We start from the raw sequence: 16,146 nt of genomic DNA on the forward strand, positions 1-16,146 counted from the left end.
ATAGAATCGTAGAGTTAGAAGAGACCACAAGGGCCATCCAGTCCAACCCCATTCTGCCATACAGGAACTCTCAAAGCATCCCCGACAGATGGCCATCCAGCCTCTGTTTAAAGGCCTCCAAGGAAGGAGACTAGACTATGCTCCATTGAGAGTGTTCCACTGTCGAAGAGCCCTTACTGTCAGGAAGTTCCTCCTAATGTTGAGGTGGAATCTCTTTTCCTGGAGCTTGCATCCATTGCTCCGGGTCCTATTCTCTGGAGCAGCAGAAAACAAGCTTGCTCCCTCCTCAATATGACATCCCTCCAAGTATTTAAACAGGGCTATCATATCACCTCTTAACCTTCTCTTCTCCAGGCTAAACATCCCCAGCTCCTTGAGTTGTTCCTCATAGGACATGGTTTCCAGACCCTTCACCATTTTAGTCACCCTCCTTTGGACACGCTCCAGTTTCTCAACGTCCTTTTTGAATTGTGGTGCCCAGAACTGGACACAGTATTCCAATTGGGGCCATGGTTTAAGAGAGTTTCCAGTCTTTCCTGGGTGGTTGGAAAGAGCTTCAAAGATGTATTGTCTGCCCAACTGAAGGGATTAGTATATTTTCACAAGGAGCACATTGTAGAAAAGAAGGCGTTAACTCCAGAGATCAATGGTATAAACATGCACCGAGAATGCAGTAAACATGTATTATTGACACCTATGTAGATCCCTCCTAGACTTCCAAGTACCCTGCTTGGCATTACCAATACTGAGTTCTCTCTTCAGCAGCCCAAGTGAAACATCCACGGGGATGTTGGGGTTGGTGAAAACGGACACTGTCTCTCCATTTGCAGGCATGTGGCAGCTGATGTCTGCAAGAGAAAAGGGGAAAAAAACCATGGCAGGATCACAGAACGTGTGGATCAGATTAACAGTTCATCAGTTCAGTGCCTTGTTTCTGACTGCGGCCAACCTGATGCTTGCAGGAAATCTCCAAGAGCTCAAAGGTAGACTGCCTGTGCATCTGGAGGCTCAACAGGATTACAAACCATTGACAGCCTGATCCTTTTAGTTTGGGAATCATAGCCCACCTGTGTCAAAACAGAATAAAATTGCTCCCTACAGAGCACAGGTAGAGTTGCCAGAGTGAAGACTGGAGATCTAATGGTTTGAAGTTACGGGAGAGTAGATTTCAATTGAACATCAGAAGGCACCTCTTGACAATAAGAGCAGTTCAGCAATGAAACCAATTGCCTAGAGAGGTGGTGGGGTCTCCTTCTCTGGATGTCTTCAAAAAGAGGCTGGACAGCTATCTGCTGGGGATGTGTTAGTTCAGAGACCCTGCACTGATCAAGGTGTTGGACTTGGTGAACCAGGGGCCCCTTCCAACTCTATGTTTTTAACATCATGAATAAATACGACACAGGGAAATGACTCTTTAGCTTCCCTGACCTCTCTGGATGAAAACCCTACTGTCAAAATGCTCCCCATGTAGGGAAAGCTAAACTCAAAAGTGCCCAGGGATCACTTCTGACTTGTGCCAAACAGTGTAGGATCTTCCAATCTACTCATAATGTCTCTGCTCTTGGAGACTTCTGAGGGAGGCAATCCACCCCATTTTTGCCAAGAAAAGTGTGGCTTAGGTGGGAGCCAGACAAACATAAGAATTGTCTATGGCCAAAGGTTGGCATGTTGCCCACCCATTCCCCAGAAAGGCACATCTTGCCAGTCATACGTACGGAATTCCTGCTCGATCTTTTGCTTCAGGAACTCCATCTTTTTTGCCTCACCGTGGACCAGGAGGACGTTCCGTGGCTCCGCTTGGCGGATGAGCTGCATGATCCCTTTGGCATCAGCGTGGGCACTGAAGGACATGTATTCCACTTGCATCTTCACCTCTAACTAGGACAGTATGGGGACAGGGCAGACATACATTGGAATAAAACAATCTAATTTTTTAAAGGAAAGGCAGGGAATATTTTGTAATTCTGTTTGGTGTGTGGAGATGGAGGTGATGGGTATCTATCAACACCAGCTTGGCTGAAAGATACCACCCTTCTCATTACCTTTTCTTTCTGTATTGTGCCTTTTGAGATCAAATGTCTGAACAGCCTGTCTTATTTTGATGGATTATACAAAGCTAAAAATGTGGCTAAAATGCTTTAGATCAAGGACAGAATCATACGGTCCTTCCAGTGTTGTTGGACTGCATCTCCCAACGGCGCTTGCTAACATAGTCAATGGTGAAGTATGACGGGAATTGCAGTGTAATATTTGGAACAGGTTGCACAACTCACAACATTGCTTTAAGTAAGTAAACATTTTACAGTATAATTCTGTGCACACTTTTTCGGGACTAAGCCCCATATGCCTCTTGCTTCATGAGCAATTTGGGACTATTGCCAAGATCATTTTTTCTTGCATGTCACCTCAGAACTATAAATACATAAAAGTATATCAACAACATAAGAGGACATTCATCTTCAAAACTTTCAACTCACAATTTGCCTTCCTTCCATTTCCAACTTCCGCTGCCCACCCAAGATTTTATGACCCACGGTTCCTTGTACACAGTATCCTGGCATGATCACCTGGGAACAGAATTCAGAAAGGTGTTACCATTAGGGCTCAAAACTTGTTCAAAATAAAAACAATGAGAATATATCCTAAATACATAATATTAGGGCATCTCTGGCAGTGCAACTCGGACACTGTCTACTCAGAAGAAAACCCTGCTGTGTTCAACTGGTAAGAGGACAGAGCAGGAGTGGGAAACTTGTGGACCTAGCCAGATGATTTTCTCTATTCCACTGTCGAACAACTCTTTCAGTCAAGATATTCTCTCTAGCGTTCAGGTGAAATCTCTTTTCTTATCATTTAAATCAGTTGGTTCACACCCTAATCTCTGGAGCAGCAAAGAAACAAGCTGCCTCCTCTCAAATGGCATCCCTTCAGGTATTTTAAGATAGCTATTGCAATAGGAGGAACAAAGCATTTCCACCACAGCTTCCCATACCATGTTCTTCTCATTACCAGCCCATTTCTTGAAGATCTGGAGGGATTGCCCCGCATGAAGCATCCCTGGTGTAGCAAACACAACCTGAGGAAAGAGAGAGAAAGGAAACCATTTATAATAAATAAATAAATAAATAAATAAAATTTTTATTTATATGCCGCCCTTCCTCCGATCAGGGCGGCTCACAACATAATTAAAATACAAACAATTCCAATAAAAACATATTTAAAAACAAACCAACAGTAAAGCCCCAAAGCCCAACCTCTTGGCCACGAAAGAGAGGAGGGAGGCCCACAGGATATTTACTCGGGGAATGCCTGTTGGAATAGGAAGGTTTTGAGGTCCTTCCTAAATTGGGCCAGGGTGGGTCAGATTTACTTCTCTATTCTGATATAAGATTGGTTTTGGAATAGAAATGAGACTGACCTAGCCCTGAACCACCAGAGCTTGGCCTTCCCTTCCTTCCCTTCCACACATACAGATCAACACTCTAACCACTGCTGCACTGTCACTACCACCATAAATACCATTGGTCCTGGGTTGTCTGCAAACGCTCTGTCAAAGGCCTTGATGTGCTTGAACTCAAACATGTTCCTCTGGACGAAAGTCTTCCGGATCTTCTGATTGGTCCAAGTGATGAAGAGCTTGTAATAGTGGTTGGCCTTCTCTGTCAGGCCCGTGGAGAAGTAGATGGGCGCCTTTAAGTTCATGCGCTCCCTTCAGAAGAAAAGGAAATGGTTTCAAAATGCTCATATAAGTTCACACATCAAAAACCTAGGTATATCCTTAGGATTTCCTCTTCAGCAAGGTGTGTATACTCCATGCTTTGTTTCTTTGTATGATATTCTGCATCAAAAGCCAAATTTTGCAATGGATAATTTACACTACTCTGTGCCTATGTCTTTTCATGCCCTGTTACAAGATCAGCACATACGCAGAAGCCCAAAAACCAGAATAAAAGGAATGATGGCAAACGTAGCCCAAAGGATGATAGAATCTTAAGAGTTGGAAGGGATCTCAAGGGACATAATAATAAAATATCCCAACTCTCTGTGTAACACAACCAGGGCGGTTTACAGATTAGAACATACAATCCCGCATCCCAATATCCCACCTCCAAAATACAATTAAACAATTAATACATACTTAAAATAGCAACAAATCGAAGAGTGGCTACGGCAGAAGTCAGGGGTATAACAGGTTCAACTTTTTGGGTGGCCAGTTGTCTATTCAGGAAAGACCTGCTGGAAGAGATCCATCTTGACAGATGTTTAAAAGCTGTTTAAGGTGGTAATGTGATGGATCTCATCTGACAGGCCATTCCATAATCTGGGAGCAGTTGCCGAAAAGGTTCTCTGGGCAGTCGCAGACAATCTAGTTTTTATAGGTTGCAACAAATTGCTCTCAGAGGACCTGAGTGTACGGGGTGGATTATATGGAAGGAGGCAGTCTCAAATATAGGTTGGACCCAAGCCATTTAGGGCTTTAAAGGTGATGACCAACACCATGTACTGGGCCCGGAAAATGATAAGCGATCTTAAGATTGGTGTTATATGGTCTCTTTTACTTTTACCTGAGACCAGCTAATTGATGTTCTGTATTAATTGAAGTTTCCGAACTAAGCACAAGAGTAGCCCCATGTAGAGTGCATTACAGAAATCGAGATGAGAGGTTACCAGCGTGTGCTCCACAGTTTCAAGATCCCCAACTTCCAAGAAATTTGCCATGCAACTAAACCTGCCATGCAACTAAAGCACTCCTTAAAGATACCCATTCAACCTCTGTTTAAAGACCTCCAAAGGGGAGTCCACTAACCTCTCAGGCAGTCTATTTCACTAACAGCTCCCACTTTCCTAATGTTTATGTGAAATCTCTTTTTTTGTAATTCTGAATCCACTGCTTCTTGTCCCGGAGCAGCAGAAAACAACTTGAAGAGTTTGTTCTTTAGCAGGGAGGTAGTTGATGGGACATTGATGCAGCAGAAGAGAGATTTCAAATAGAAATAGAAATGATTTCAAATAGAAATAGAAGCTGGACACCTTACCAGAAAGTCTCCAGCAAAATGCAGAGCTCCTGCGCACGTCCCAGAGCAAAAACGGGGATAAGGACCTATAGTAGGGAAAGAAAGTGCAGAGCGTTGATGGAAAATTTCAACATAAAGAGTTTCCCAGCAAGTTGTCTTCTCAAATGAAGAAGTGGAGAAAGACTGTTTCCTTGTTCTCAGTGAGGGCAGAGATCTGAATTCTGGAATCCATTTTGCTTTTTTTTAACTGGAATGCAATCAGAACTAGACACAAAATCCATCTTAGAAGCCCCATCTTAGAAAGGATTATGTCCAGCGCATGCCGGCTGCTCTCCTCTCCTTCCAAGGCGCAGCAGTGGCAGCTGGGATGGAAAGGGGCCTTTCTTCACCTGCTGTGTCCGCCTGCTCTTCTCTCCCTTTGATGCCACAATATGGCAGCCGGAATGGAACAAGACATGATGGAATGATTTCATGGGCGTTATGGGGATGTTTTAAATAAGAACCAATATGTACCTTCCCTCCACGTTCGATGGCTTCATGCACTTTCTTTAAGAAGTCCCTCTCTCTGCAGCGCTTGGAGTCTCTAATGGTCGTGGCATAGGTGGACTCTGTAATAAGCAGGTTGGGGCGGCATTTGTCAATCCAGGCAGCTCTGCAAAATGAACATACAGAATGAGGATCCATGTTCTGCAGGGGAGTCCCCACTCCACCAACAGGACCACACCATGCAGAGATAGGGCTCAGAGTGATTTCCTCCCTGCTCTCCTCCTCCTCCCTTAGGCAGAAGTGGCTGCTCCAAACATCCGCCTCACATTGTTGTTTTAGTGTGCCTTCAAGTTGTTTCTGACTTAGGGCAACCCTAAGGTGAGTCTATCATGAGGTTTCCTTGGCCAACATTTGTTCACAAGGAGATTCCCTTTGCCTTCCTCTCTGTATGAGAGCGTGTGACCTGCCTAAGGTCATCCAATGGGTTTCTGTGGCTGAGTGGGAATCTGAACCCTGGTCTCCCAGCATCTCAGTCCAACATACAACCCACAATATCACACTGGCTCTCCAGAGTGACTTACAAAAGTAACATAACAATAAAACAGAATACAAAGAAATCCACCTTACAGCTGAAACAGTTTGAGTTGCTACAATCAATTTCTTATGTTAAAACTCAAAAACTTACCCCAAGTGCCTGTCCGGAGTCATGTTATAGTCACCCTAATGACAGAAAGAAAAACATCTCTCAGCATTTCAAGTTATTTAGAGTAGTTGTGGATCAGCCTGTTGTTCTCAATGTGATGTATGAATTAAAGCAAAGGGAAGAACTGCAAAAAATCCAGTGATGACCATTAAATCTCAGCAGAACAACTTTGTCTTCAGTCACCACCCACCTAAAGAGACTAAACTAAGCTCCCCATGGAGGAGTTCAACAACTGGGGTATCCTCCAACTTAATCTCTCTAAGAGGCAGGACACACATCAGAGCCTCGGAGGACACACACAAATAAACAGAGCATGACCACTTTAAAAGATGACATGTACAAAGTCATGCACAAAGATTTTTTTCTTGTGACTTACCGTATAAACCACAGACTCACAGCCAACTTTTATCTGGAACATGGCCGCACCAAGGACATGCCCTGCATAATATGCCTTTATCTCCAATTCATCATCCACCTGCAACAAAATGTGTGTTTGCCATAAAAGAACACCAGATTTACCCCCAAAAACCACCATCTCCAATTTTCTAGGGTGGTTATGTGCAAAATTGCACACTGCACAAGTTCAAGCACTCAATGCATGATTCTGCAGACACTTGATCACAAAAATCAATGTAGTTAAGTCAAAAGAGTGCTACTCAATGGAGATGAAACTGGGCAGCCCAGTCACCATGTTTAGAACCCAGAGACAGACAAATCACTTTGTGTGACATTATTTGCATGCAAAAGATCCCAGGATCAACCCAAGACAAGAATAAACCTTATAGATACTGAGGTGAGTGTGACCTGGGGAAGATCCAGAGGTTGGCATTTAGTCTGCAGATTGGAGGTTCCCTACCGCAATGCTACCTGGACTGTTTGATGAAGATGGACAGCCACCACTTTCTTCATACAATCTTTAATCATTTGGGAGGTGAAGAAGTTGGTCTCGCCTTTTTTGTCCACAGTGATTTTCCTGAAGTCTTCCAGGAGGATTGGGCAGATGGCCTTGGTTGGGTGGGTCATGTAAATGGGACCGTCATAGCCAACCATCTCACTGAAATAGGGAAGGGCTCCACAGTGGTCCAAATGGAAATGACTGGGAAGAAGAAAGAATAAAACTTAGGATTGCTTTGCTGTTAGAAGCAGTATTCCCCAACCTCAGAATGGGTTCTTGCTGGACTATCATATCCACCCTACATAGCGAATAGCCAAGAATGATAAGAATTGTAACCGGAGACGCAAGCTTGGGAACAGGTGGCTCATCTCTGAAGAGGAGATTTATCAATGAATGATTGCTGAAACTGAATGGAGCCGCAGTGTTTGGACTATATAGTTATGAGTGCCACATGATGAAGAAGCCCCATCTACCAGCATCCCTAGGACGACTACGTAGCCACATTTTAAAAGAGGATGCTGGAATGAGTGAACCTTTCATCTGATCCAGCAGATCCAACAGGCCAATCTGCACACAACATGGGCCACTTTTTTCTTTTTTAAAACCCACTAAGTTCAGAAAAGACACAGTTTCTAAGCCCTTTGGAAACGTGGGAGAACAGAAATACCAACTGTGCGCAGGATGGACAGCTACTTCCTGGGGATGCTCAAGCTGGAGTTCCTGTACTGAGCATGGGTTGGACTCAATGCTTGTGAAGCCCCTTCCAAATATATGCTTCTATGTAACATAGAAGGTTGAGTAGATAGTCCATTCAGGAAATGATACTCACTTCTACATGCCCAAAGTTAAGACAGATATACACACCTGATGATCACACAGTCCAGGAAGTCGGTCAGCCGTCCGTTCTGAGTGATGTATGAGAAATCAGGAAACCGCCTCTATGAAACAAAAGAGCAAGCTTTTGTAAAGGACTGCCTAGGGCTTGGACTAGTAACCAGTTTTGAGAGTTGTTATGCCAGAAGCCATGATCTGCAAGAGAGCTGAAAAACACTTCCTTGGAGTAATTATCAGGGGCTGCACACTAGTGACGGGCAGAACTGCAGCTAGCAGTTGGAAAGTTTAAATGATGAATTTTAAATGTAGATTGTTTTAACATGTATGTATCTTGTTTGTTCTTTCAAACTGATGTATGTTTCAACTAAAGCCACGTTCTTAACTGATGCATATTTGTCGGTCTATTGTTGTTCCCCATCTCAATCCATGGGGAGAGGTGGGTAAGAAATAAATGTTGTTGTTGTTGTTGCATTGCGTGGAGCAAGAGGCAAAAGTAGAAGGGGTTACCATTTCAATCTTCCTGAATCTCTTTTCTTTTTCCCTCCTCCCAGCTTAGGAGTCGACCTGAGAGGCTGCAAATGCCACCCCCTTAAGCTTTCCAAGCTTCCTCAATATGACATCCATTCAAGTACTTAAACAGGGCTATCATATCACCTCTTAACCTTCTCTTCTCCAGGCTAAACATCCCCAGCTCCCTAAGTCTCTCATCACAGGGCTTTATGGTTTCCAGACCCTTTTAAAAGCTCAAGCACACATTAAAACGAAACCAAGCCAAATCTGTATCGTTAACAAACAAACGCAATCTAAGCTAGGGCCTGCCTGCCGCACTGTGGCTGCCACTTACATCGTCATTGTATCCCATGTGCATCCCGCAATCCAACATGACGTTCTTCCCTGCAATGGACACAAGGATGCAGCTCCGACCAACATCTTGGCCGGCACCTGAAAATGCACACGAAGACAATGTTAAGATAGACTGCCTTAAGTCTTGGTGCATAAGCATGGCAGAATGGGGTTGGACTGGGTGGCCCTTGTGGTCTCTTCCAACTCCATGATGTAAATGTTTGCCTAAACCATGTAGTTAGTCTTGGCCACTGAACCATTATGCGATGACTCACTATTCAACAACTGATTTGGTAGGTTTATCCTAGCTGGGACTAACCAACAGGAGGCTTGGCTGTATCTCAGACTATAAGCTTATTACAGTTTAAGTTCAGCTAGACCTAAGGCAAAAGGTTTCTCGTTGTGCGCCTTCAAGTCATTTCTGAATGATGGCAACCCTAAGGCAGAACCTGTCATGGGGTTTTCTTGGCAATGGCCCCATACAGACAGGCCAAAATAAAGCTGCTTCGGGTCACTTTGGAGGTATGCTGTTTAAATGATGCATGTGTCCTAAGAGGCCAGAAGGTGCGCCAAAGCCATGCTCCAGCCCTAAGGACTGAAACGCAACTTTAGTGCAGCTTGCAGACTCTTAGGACGCATGCATCATTTAAACAGCATACCTCCAAAGTGACCCGAAGCAGCTTTATTTTGGCCTGTCTGTATGGGACCAATATTTGTTCAGAAGGATTTGTCTTTGCCTTCCTCTGACCCAATGGGCTCCATGGCCAAGTGGGCATCCAAACCCTAGTCTCCCTAGTAATCCAACCCTTGAATCAATTCCCCACATTAGTTCCCACCTCTTTGCTTAACCTAAGAACTGTTTGAAACGTTCACGTTCCTCACCTAAAGGAGTGACTTTTATTTCAGGCATGTCTAAACAGCGAGGGAGCCTCCAACGTCTATAACTGCAAAGGAGCCCGCTTCAGAGATCCCATAGGACCGTCCCAAACGCAGCCCAGCTGTAGAGTCTCATGTGGAAGAGTATTCAAACTGTCCTGAAGGGAGACAAAAGGAAGACTGAAACACAGATCCGCTTCGCCAAGGAAAAAGGAAACTAAGCAAGTGCGAGGAAGGAGGCAACGACAGACTCCCAACTTAACTCCAACTAAATAGAGTTGGAAGAGAACCCAAGAAGGGCCCTGATCCAGTCCAACCCCATTCTTCTGCCGTGCAGGAACTCCCCATCAAAGCATCCCTATTGAGAGATGGCCTTCCAGCCTCTGTTTAAAGACCTCCAAAGAAGGAGACACCATTGAAGGAGTGTGTTCCACTCTCTAATAGCTTTTGCTGCCAGGAAGTTCTTCCTAATGTTGAGCTGGAATCTCCTTTCCTGGAGCTTGCATCCATTGCTCCATTGGGTCCTATTCACTGGAGCAGCAGAAAAAAAGCTTGCTTCCTCCTCAATATGACCTCCCTTCAAGTATTTAAACAGGGCTGTCATATCACCTCTTAACCTTCTCTCTCCTCATAGGGCTCCATGGGTTCTAGATCCTTTTAAAAGCCATAGGAAGGGTTTTGAAAATAAGCAAGGGACATATAATAATAATATTGTATGCTTTTTGGTCCACTTCGCTCACCGTCCTCCCGCCGCCGCCACCATCTTTCCCCTCCCTCCTGAAGCCAGGACGAGAGGGCGCATGCGCAGAAGAACGTTGCGTAAAAGTTGCATAGAGAAAAGAAAGTAGAGTGACACAGTTCCGGGTTGGTGGGGCTTATTTTTCGCTAGGTAATGATGCTCCTTCCTCTTCCGGACTCTGCGCTGGCAGTTGGGGAAGAGAGAAATAGCACTTCAGGGTCATCACAGAATGATAGCGATAGTAATAATAACCATAGACTTCTAATAGAAAATGACCTCTTTACAAACTTATCTCTATGGAACAGCGAAGCCGCTGGGTGCGCATTGGCTAAGACCGTGCGCATGCGCACTCCTCTGCCCCACTCTGTGTTCGCCCAAACGGAAAAAAATGCAGAACCCGGAAGTATCTTCGGAGCTCCTATTGGCTGAGGCGGCTGTTACGTAGCTAGAGGAGAAGACGGTGATTGGACGAGAGGCCGAGCCGGTGGGCGGGACTGAGGTTCTTATTGGTTCTCCCCGGCTTCGAGAGGAGGAAGTGGGAAGCGAGTGCTGAAGTGAGTGAGCTGCATTCCCAGCCCCTCTTTTAATGACTTTATTGTTGTTTGCTGTTGTTGTTGTTGTTAAGGAACATAAAGCAATGGCACTTATATCCCTCTACCGCTTCATAGCGAGCCAAGCACTCAAACGGTGCCCTTTAAGGGAATTTCGGACTTCATCTCCCAGAAGCCTCAGCCATCTGGGTCCAATAGCGTGGGATTCTGGGAGTTGAAGTCCAAAATCCCTTTAAAGGGCACAGTTTAGGGACCACTGGGTTAGATAGAAAAAGATGTTCTGCTGGGGCTCTGGATCCGAATCCAACATCTTTATCAAATTTGCAGACAGCACCAAAAAGGATCTGGGAGTCCAAGTGGACCACAAACTGAACGAGTCAAGAGTGTGATGCGGCGGCTAACAAGGCCAATGCGATTCTAGGCTGCATCAATAGAAGTCTAGTGTCTAGATCAAGGGAAGTAATAGTGCCACTCTATTCTGCTTTGGTCAGGCCTCACCTGGAATATTGTGTCCAGTTCTGGGCATCACAATTCAAAAAGGACATTGAGAAACTGGAGCCATGTGTCCAAAGGAGGGAGACTAAAATGGTGAAGGGTCTGGAAACCGTGCCCTATGAGGAACGACTAGGGAGATGGGTAGGCGACTAAAATGGTGACGGGTGCTTTGACGGGGAGTTCCTGCATGGCAGAATGGGGTTGGACTGGATCAGGGACCTTGCAGCCTCTTCCAACTCTATGATTCTAGTACACTTAAAATGACAGAAAGCAGTTAGTAAAAGAACAGCATATACTTCCAAAGTGACCCGAAGCAGCTTCATTTTGGCCTCTCTGTATAGGGCCTTAGTCTGGAGTAAGACAAGGAGTAACCCCAAAATCGCCATTACTCCAGCCCTGTGTAAAAGGGAGCGGAGTTCAAAGCAAAGGACTTGGTTTATTTGTCAACTGCATTGTTAAAATGCATGCAACATTAGGGCCACAAAAAGCATGACCAGTGCCATGGCTGTTGAGTCAGACTTGCCCAAGACAGACCCTCTTCCGTTGCCTAAAGCCCCTTCCCCTGTTTCTTTGCTCATTCATCATTTACAGACTATCTGTCTCCTTTACCGTCTGCTTCCAGAGCTGCGCCATGGCTAATGAGGACAATGGACACGGCTTGAAGGAAGTGCTGGTGACCTTTCAGAGATGCCTCACAGACAACCAGGAGGTCCTTCTGGATCCATACTTGGAAGGCTGGAAAGGCCTTGTGAGGTAAGGCTGGGAGCTCAAGTTTCACCCATGGAAACCCAGGCTTAGTAGTATATGGGAGTTACAGTTTACGAGTAACATTAGTGCAAAAAAGCATTGCTAAAGACGAAGGCTTTCATGGCCAGCATCCATAGTTTTTGGTGGGTTTTTTGGGCTATGTGGATCCATGTTCTAGAAGAGTTTATTCCATTCGTGGCATCTTCAGAGAAAGCTAACCTATATACCTACTCTCTTTCAGGTAAGCATTCCCTGAAGATGCCAGCCACAGATGCTGGCAAAACATCAGGAATAAACTCTTTTAGAACATGGATCCACATAGCCCCCAAAACACACAAAAAACCATTGGTTAAGATTCTGTATGGTGTGAAACAGGAGGAAGTCAATGGAGGGGTGACACCATGCGTTACCGCGCCAGGTGACACCAACCCTAAGGATGTGCCGCCATGCCCTATTCCTGATACACTTTCTCTTCACACCACATGTGTTTCTCTACCTCTGTTTCATGTGCTATGGTATGGATTACAGTTGCCAGACTGTATTCAAGACTGTATCCTCTTAACATTAATCCATAACAGATCTTGGAGCAGGATGAGGTACTACAAATCTGTGTCAAGCAGAATAAAGGTTCCTATGCTCCCTCATCTTCCAGACCCCAAATCCCAACTATGGCTCACCTACATCCGACAACCAGAGTTGGGCGCACCTCCACACACCCAACCCATTCTCCACCAGAGAGGCAACAGCTATATTGGGAAGGGATGTTTGGGGCTGAAAGCTGGGGTTTGGAAGGTGAAGGAGGGCAAGTACCATCATCCCACTTAACACAGACTTACAGGAGACTATTCCAGATCCATTGCAGTAACCATACTTTGGATAGTATGGGCACCTTTGCTTTGGAAGAAGTGTGCTTTTAGGGTCTACTGGGCTAAAAGGTCAGCCTGGGGGCGGAGACGGGGCATCACATCCCGATGATGCACACCCTGACTCCGCCCCCCCGGCGCCATGACTCCATGCGCCGCTCCTCATGGTATGTGGCATCATGACTCTCCTCTGGCACTGGGTCCATACAATGGAGCACCAAAGGGGCGCCATATAGCCACGCTGCCATGGCTATGGTGCCATTTCAAGGGTGCCAAAAGGAATTGCTTTTTGAAGCTCTTCTTTGCGCCCTTGAGAGGCTGCATCGGGGCTGTTGTTAAGGGGCGGCTGCATGCCATCCCTTCGGGGCTGTAGGTAGAGCTCCTACCTCTTCCAGAATAGCAATAGCAGCTTCATCTAAGTCAGTGATTCACAAACTTTGGTCCTCCACATGTTTTGGACTTCAGGTCCCAGAAGGCATGACTGTTGGCTAAGCTGGCTGAGGCTTCTGGGAGTTGAAGTCCAAAATATCTGGAGGACTAAAGTTTGGGAATCACTGATCTAAGTGGTTTAGAACTGTAAGCTAATGTCTGAGCCTTCATGGACCCTAACCTTTCCAAGTTCTAGGGTAGAGGAAAATATTTGTTGCCTATTCTGCAGTCTGAACTCCCTTTGTCAATGCATTTATATACGTTTCCATTTTAGGTTTCTGAACACCATGGGTGCAATCTTCTCCTTCATCTCTAAAGATGTCGTGGCCAAAATCCAAATCATGGAGGATTTCCGCAACGGCGAGCAGAAGGACGACTACATCAGCCTCCAATCCATGGTGAATTACGAGCTTTCCAACAACCTGGTGGACCTGAAGGAGCGCGGAGACCATCCGGCCTCTGGCTGCCGAACAATCCTGCGCTTGCACCGAGCCCTTCACTGGCTGCAGTTGTTCTTGGAGGGCATGCGGACGAGTGACTCAGACTCTCGGACATCTGTGCTGTGCACAGACGCCTACAACGCCTCCTTGGCCAATTACCACCCTTGGATCATCCGCAAGGCCACTACCATGGCCTTCTATACCTTGCCTTCTCGGGATGCTTTCCTTGAGAACATGAATGTCGGGTCGCATGAGGAGGCGGTGGAGATGCTTGGGGAAGCTTTGCCCTACATCTGCAAGGTCTACGATGTGACACAAGTGCTCTACGCTCAGCACAACATTCTTGACCTCCCATAATGGAGCACAGCTCCAATCGAAATCTGCCTGAATTTGCTTGCCTAAATGGCAAGCATAACCACACATATCAATGCCTATGCATGTCTGTGGCAGCTTGTCAGTACAGTACTGAAATCATAGATCCTATTGCTGTAAAACGAACCTTTCTAAAAGATGTTTTGGAGTTCAGCTCCCATCAGCCTTGCCAGTGATCAGGAACGATGGGAGTTATAGTCCCAAACATCCCAAAGGCACCTGGTTGGAGATGTCTGCTCTGGGCAGAGGCTCTTATAAAATTAAACTGCACTTAAGTTGGCGTTAGAACAGTTTTCTCTCAACCTGGTTGTTGTCAGATGTTTAAAAGTCCTCCTTTGATCAACTCCCAAGCAAGTATTTCCAGTGAAGCCTGGGAATTGTAGTTCAAAGCACTTGGTGGGATAGCTGCTGAAAGCTATACATATATATATGTATATCTCACACACTGAAAGCAAGCAATCTCTATATAGGATTATATATCCTATTTAATCATATCCTATATATGTTTAAATATTCAAATTGTCTGAATAAACCACACTAAAGCTCCCAATAAAACCATTGGCCAGGCTGGCTGCAGCTTCTGGGAGCTGAATATCTAAAGGACCAATGGTTCCCCATCTAAACATAATGTATTTATCTATATCTATATATGTATGTATATGTATATTGCAGAAATCATTAGTGGAGTTCTTCTCAGGACCCTTAGAGCCATTCCAGCAGCCTTGGCTCAGTTGTGCTCTCTGTAAAATGGACCTAGTTTGCTGAACTAAGGCTGCTTGCCACTCTCTTCTTCAAATGAGATGAAGGTTTAAAGGGAAAAGTGGAGGAGTTGTATTGTGGACTGTTGCATATCTTAATAGCTCTGTGAAAATTGTTGGTTAGGATTTAGTTGGGGGAAGAGAGAGATACCTTATTGGCAGCATAATCCATGTCCAGACAATGGGGAACAAAGCTCTTCTAGGGGCTCCATTGACCATTCCTGTCCCACACTTCCATTCCCATGCTGGGATGTGTTGTCCATAGGTTTGGGGGCTCCCAATGTATCTGTGCCCCACAGCTGAGAGCCAACATGGGGCAGTAAAGTGGGGATGCCCATTGCACATCACCCTCTTATTGTATACAGGAAGGTGGCAACTTGTGTGCTGGATGCTTGAACAATCTCTCCATAATGTGAATTAAGGCAGTCAGTCTGTGTCATAGAAGAACGTTTGGCCTGGAAGTCTATGCGCACTTGAGAAGGAGCAGAGATATGGATAAACCTATGATTGTAGTTGTTGCACTTTTTTCTGCCCCTTCCTAAATGGGAAGACAATCCAGGGCATTGTACTTGTGTTGCCCAAGTGGTGTGTTTCGTTTTGGGGGCTTGAGCTTTTTGTCATGATCTGTCGCAACGACAGACCATTTCCTGGGCGCAAATCAATCAAATCTTATGTCTGTCGGTTGTGTTTTTGTGCGTTCTCTTTTCTAATTTAGTTTAAATTACCGTTGACTTTTGTCTGTATGGAGGTGGATAGAATGGAAATGGGCTGCCAAAAATTATTTGCACATTGATATTACAGGTTAGATGCATGCGCTGTGATTCGCATAGATTTTATATCTCACCTTGTTTGGATTGAAATAAATGTTATCTGTAGTGCACTTTACATTGCAGCGTCTTGTATTTCTGTCGTTCTGATAACTGAAATTGTTGTCAGCTCTGCGATAGAGAGAATAAAATCCTCACACATGAGTCAAGAATGTGATGCAGCAGCTGAAAAGGCCAATGCGATTCCAGGCTGCATTAATCATGTCATCTCCCCAAGCTAAGCATCCCTAGCTTCCTAAGCCACTCCTCATAGGGCTTGGCTTGCAGACTTTA

The 16,146-nt window shown here is 45.2% G+C and overlaps 2 protein-coding genes across 3 annotated transcripts in view; one reads left to right on the top strand and one right to left on the bottom strand.

Moving 5' to 3' along the window:
* INTS11 (integrator complex subunit 11) overlaps positions 1-10,513 on the bottom strand; it is a 14,919-nt gene extending 4,406 nt beyond the window's left edge. Inside the window, exons 1-14 of one of the 2 annotated variants that reach the window (XM_042479554.1) lie at positions 10,393-10,513; positions 9,659-9,810; positions 8,778-8,875; positions 7,964-8,037; positions 7,072-7,300; positions 6,581-6,679; positions 6,187-6,221; positions 5,529-5,667; positions 5,037-5,101; positions 3,520-3,709; positions 2,993-3,076; positions 2,478-2,567; positions 1,716-1,878; positions 741-848 (exon numbers count right to left, since the gene is read on the bottom strand). In XM_042479554.1, the coding sequence (XP_042335488.1) occupies positions 741-848; positions 1,716-1,878; positions 2,478-2,567; positions 2,993-3,076; positions 3,520-3,709; positions 5,037-5,101; positions 5,529-5,667; positions 6,187-6,221; positions 6,581-6,679; positions 7,072-7,300; positions 7,964-8,037; positions 8,778-8,875; positions 9,659-9,686 (1,402 nt within the window). In that variant the 5' untranslated portion in view covers positions 9,687-9,810; positions 10,393-10,513. The other variant, XM_042479555.1, reaches the window with a different exon arrangement.
* Positions 10,514-10,826: 313 nt separating this feature from the next.
* On the top strand, positions 10,827-15,926 carry LOC121937371 (ceramide-1-phosphate transfer protein). Its single transcript, XM_042480524.1, has 3 exons — positions 10,827-10,945; positions 12,060-12,190; positions 13,751-15,926. Exons 2-3 carry the CDS (start codon positions 12,069-12,071, stop codon positions 14,271-14,273), a joined length of 645 nt encoding a protein of 214 aa, XP_042336458.1. The 5' UTR covers positions 10,827-10,945; positions 12,060-12,068; the 3' UTR covers positions 14,274-15,926.
* The last annotated feature ends 220 nt before the right edge of the window (positions 15,927-16,146 follow it).

This window comes from Sceloporus undulatus, chromosome 7, assembly GCF_019175285.1.
Source record: "Sceloporus undulatus isolate JIND9_A2432 ecotype Alabama chromosome 7, SceUnd_v1.1, whole genome shotgun sequence".
NCBI lineage: Eukaryota > Metazoa > Chordata > Lepidosauria > Squamata > Phrynosomatidae > Sceloporus > Sceloporus undulatus.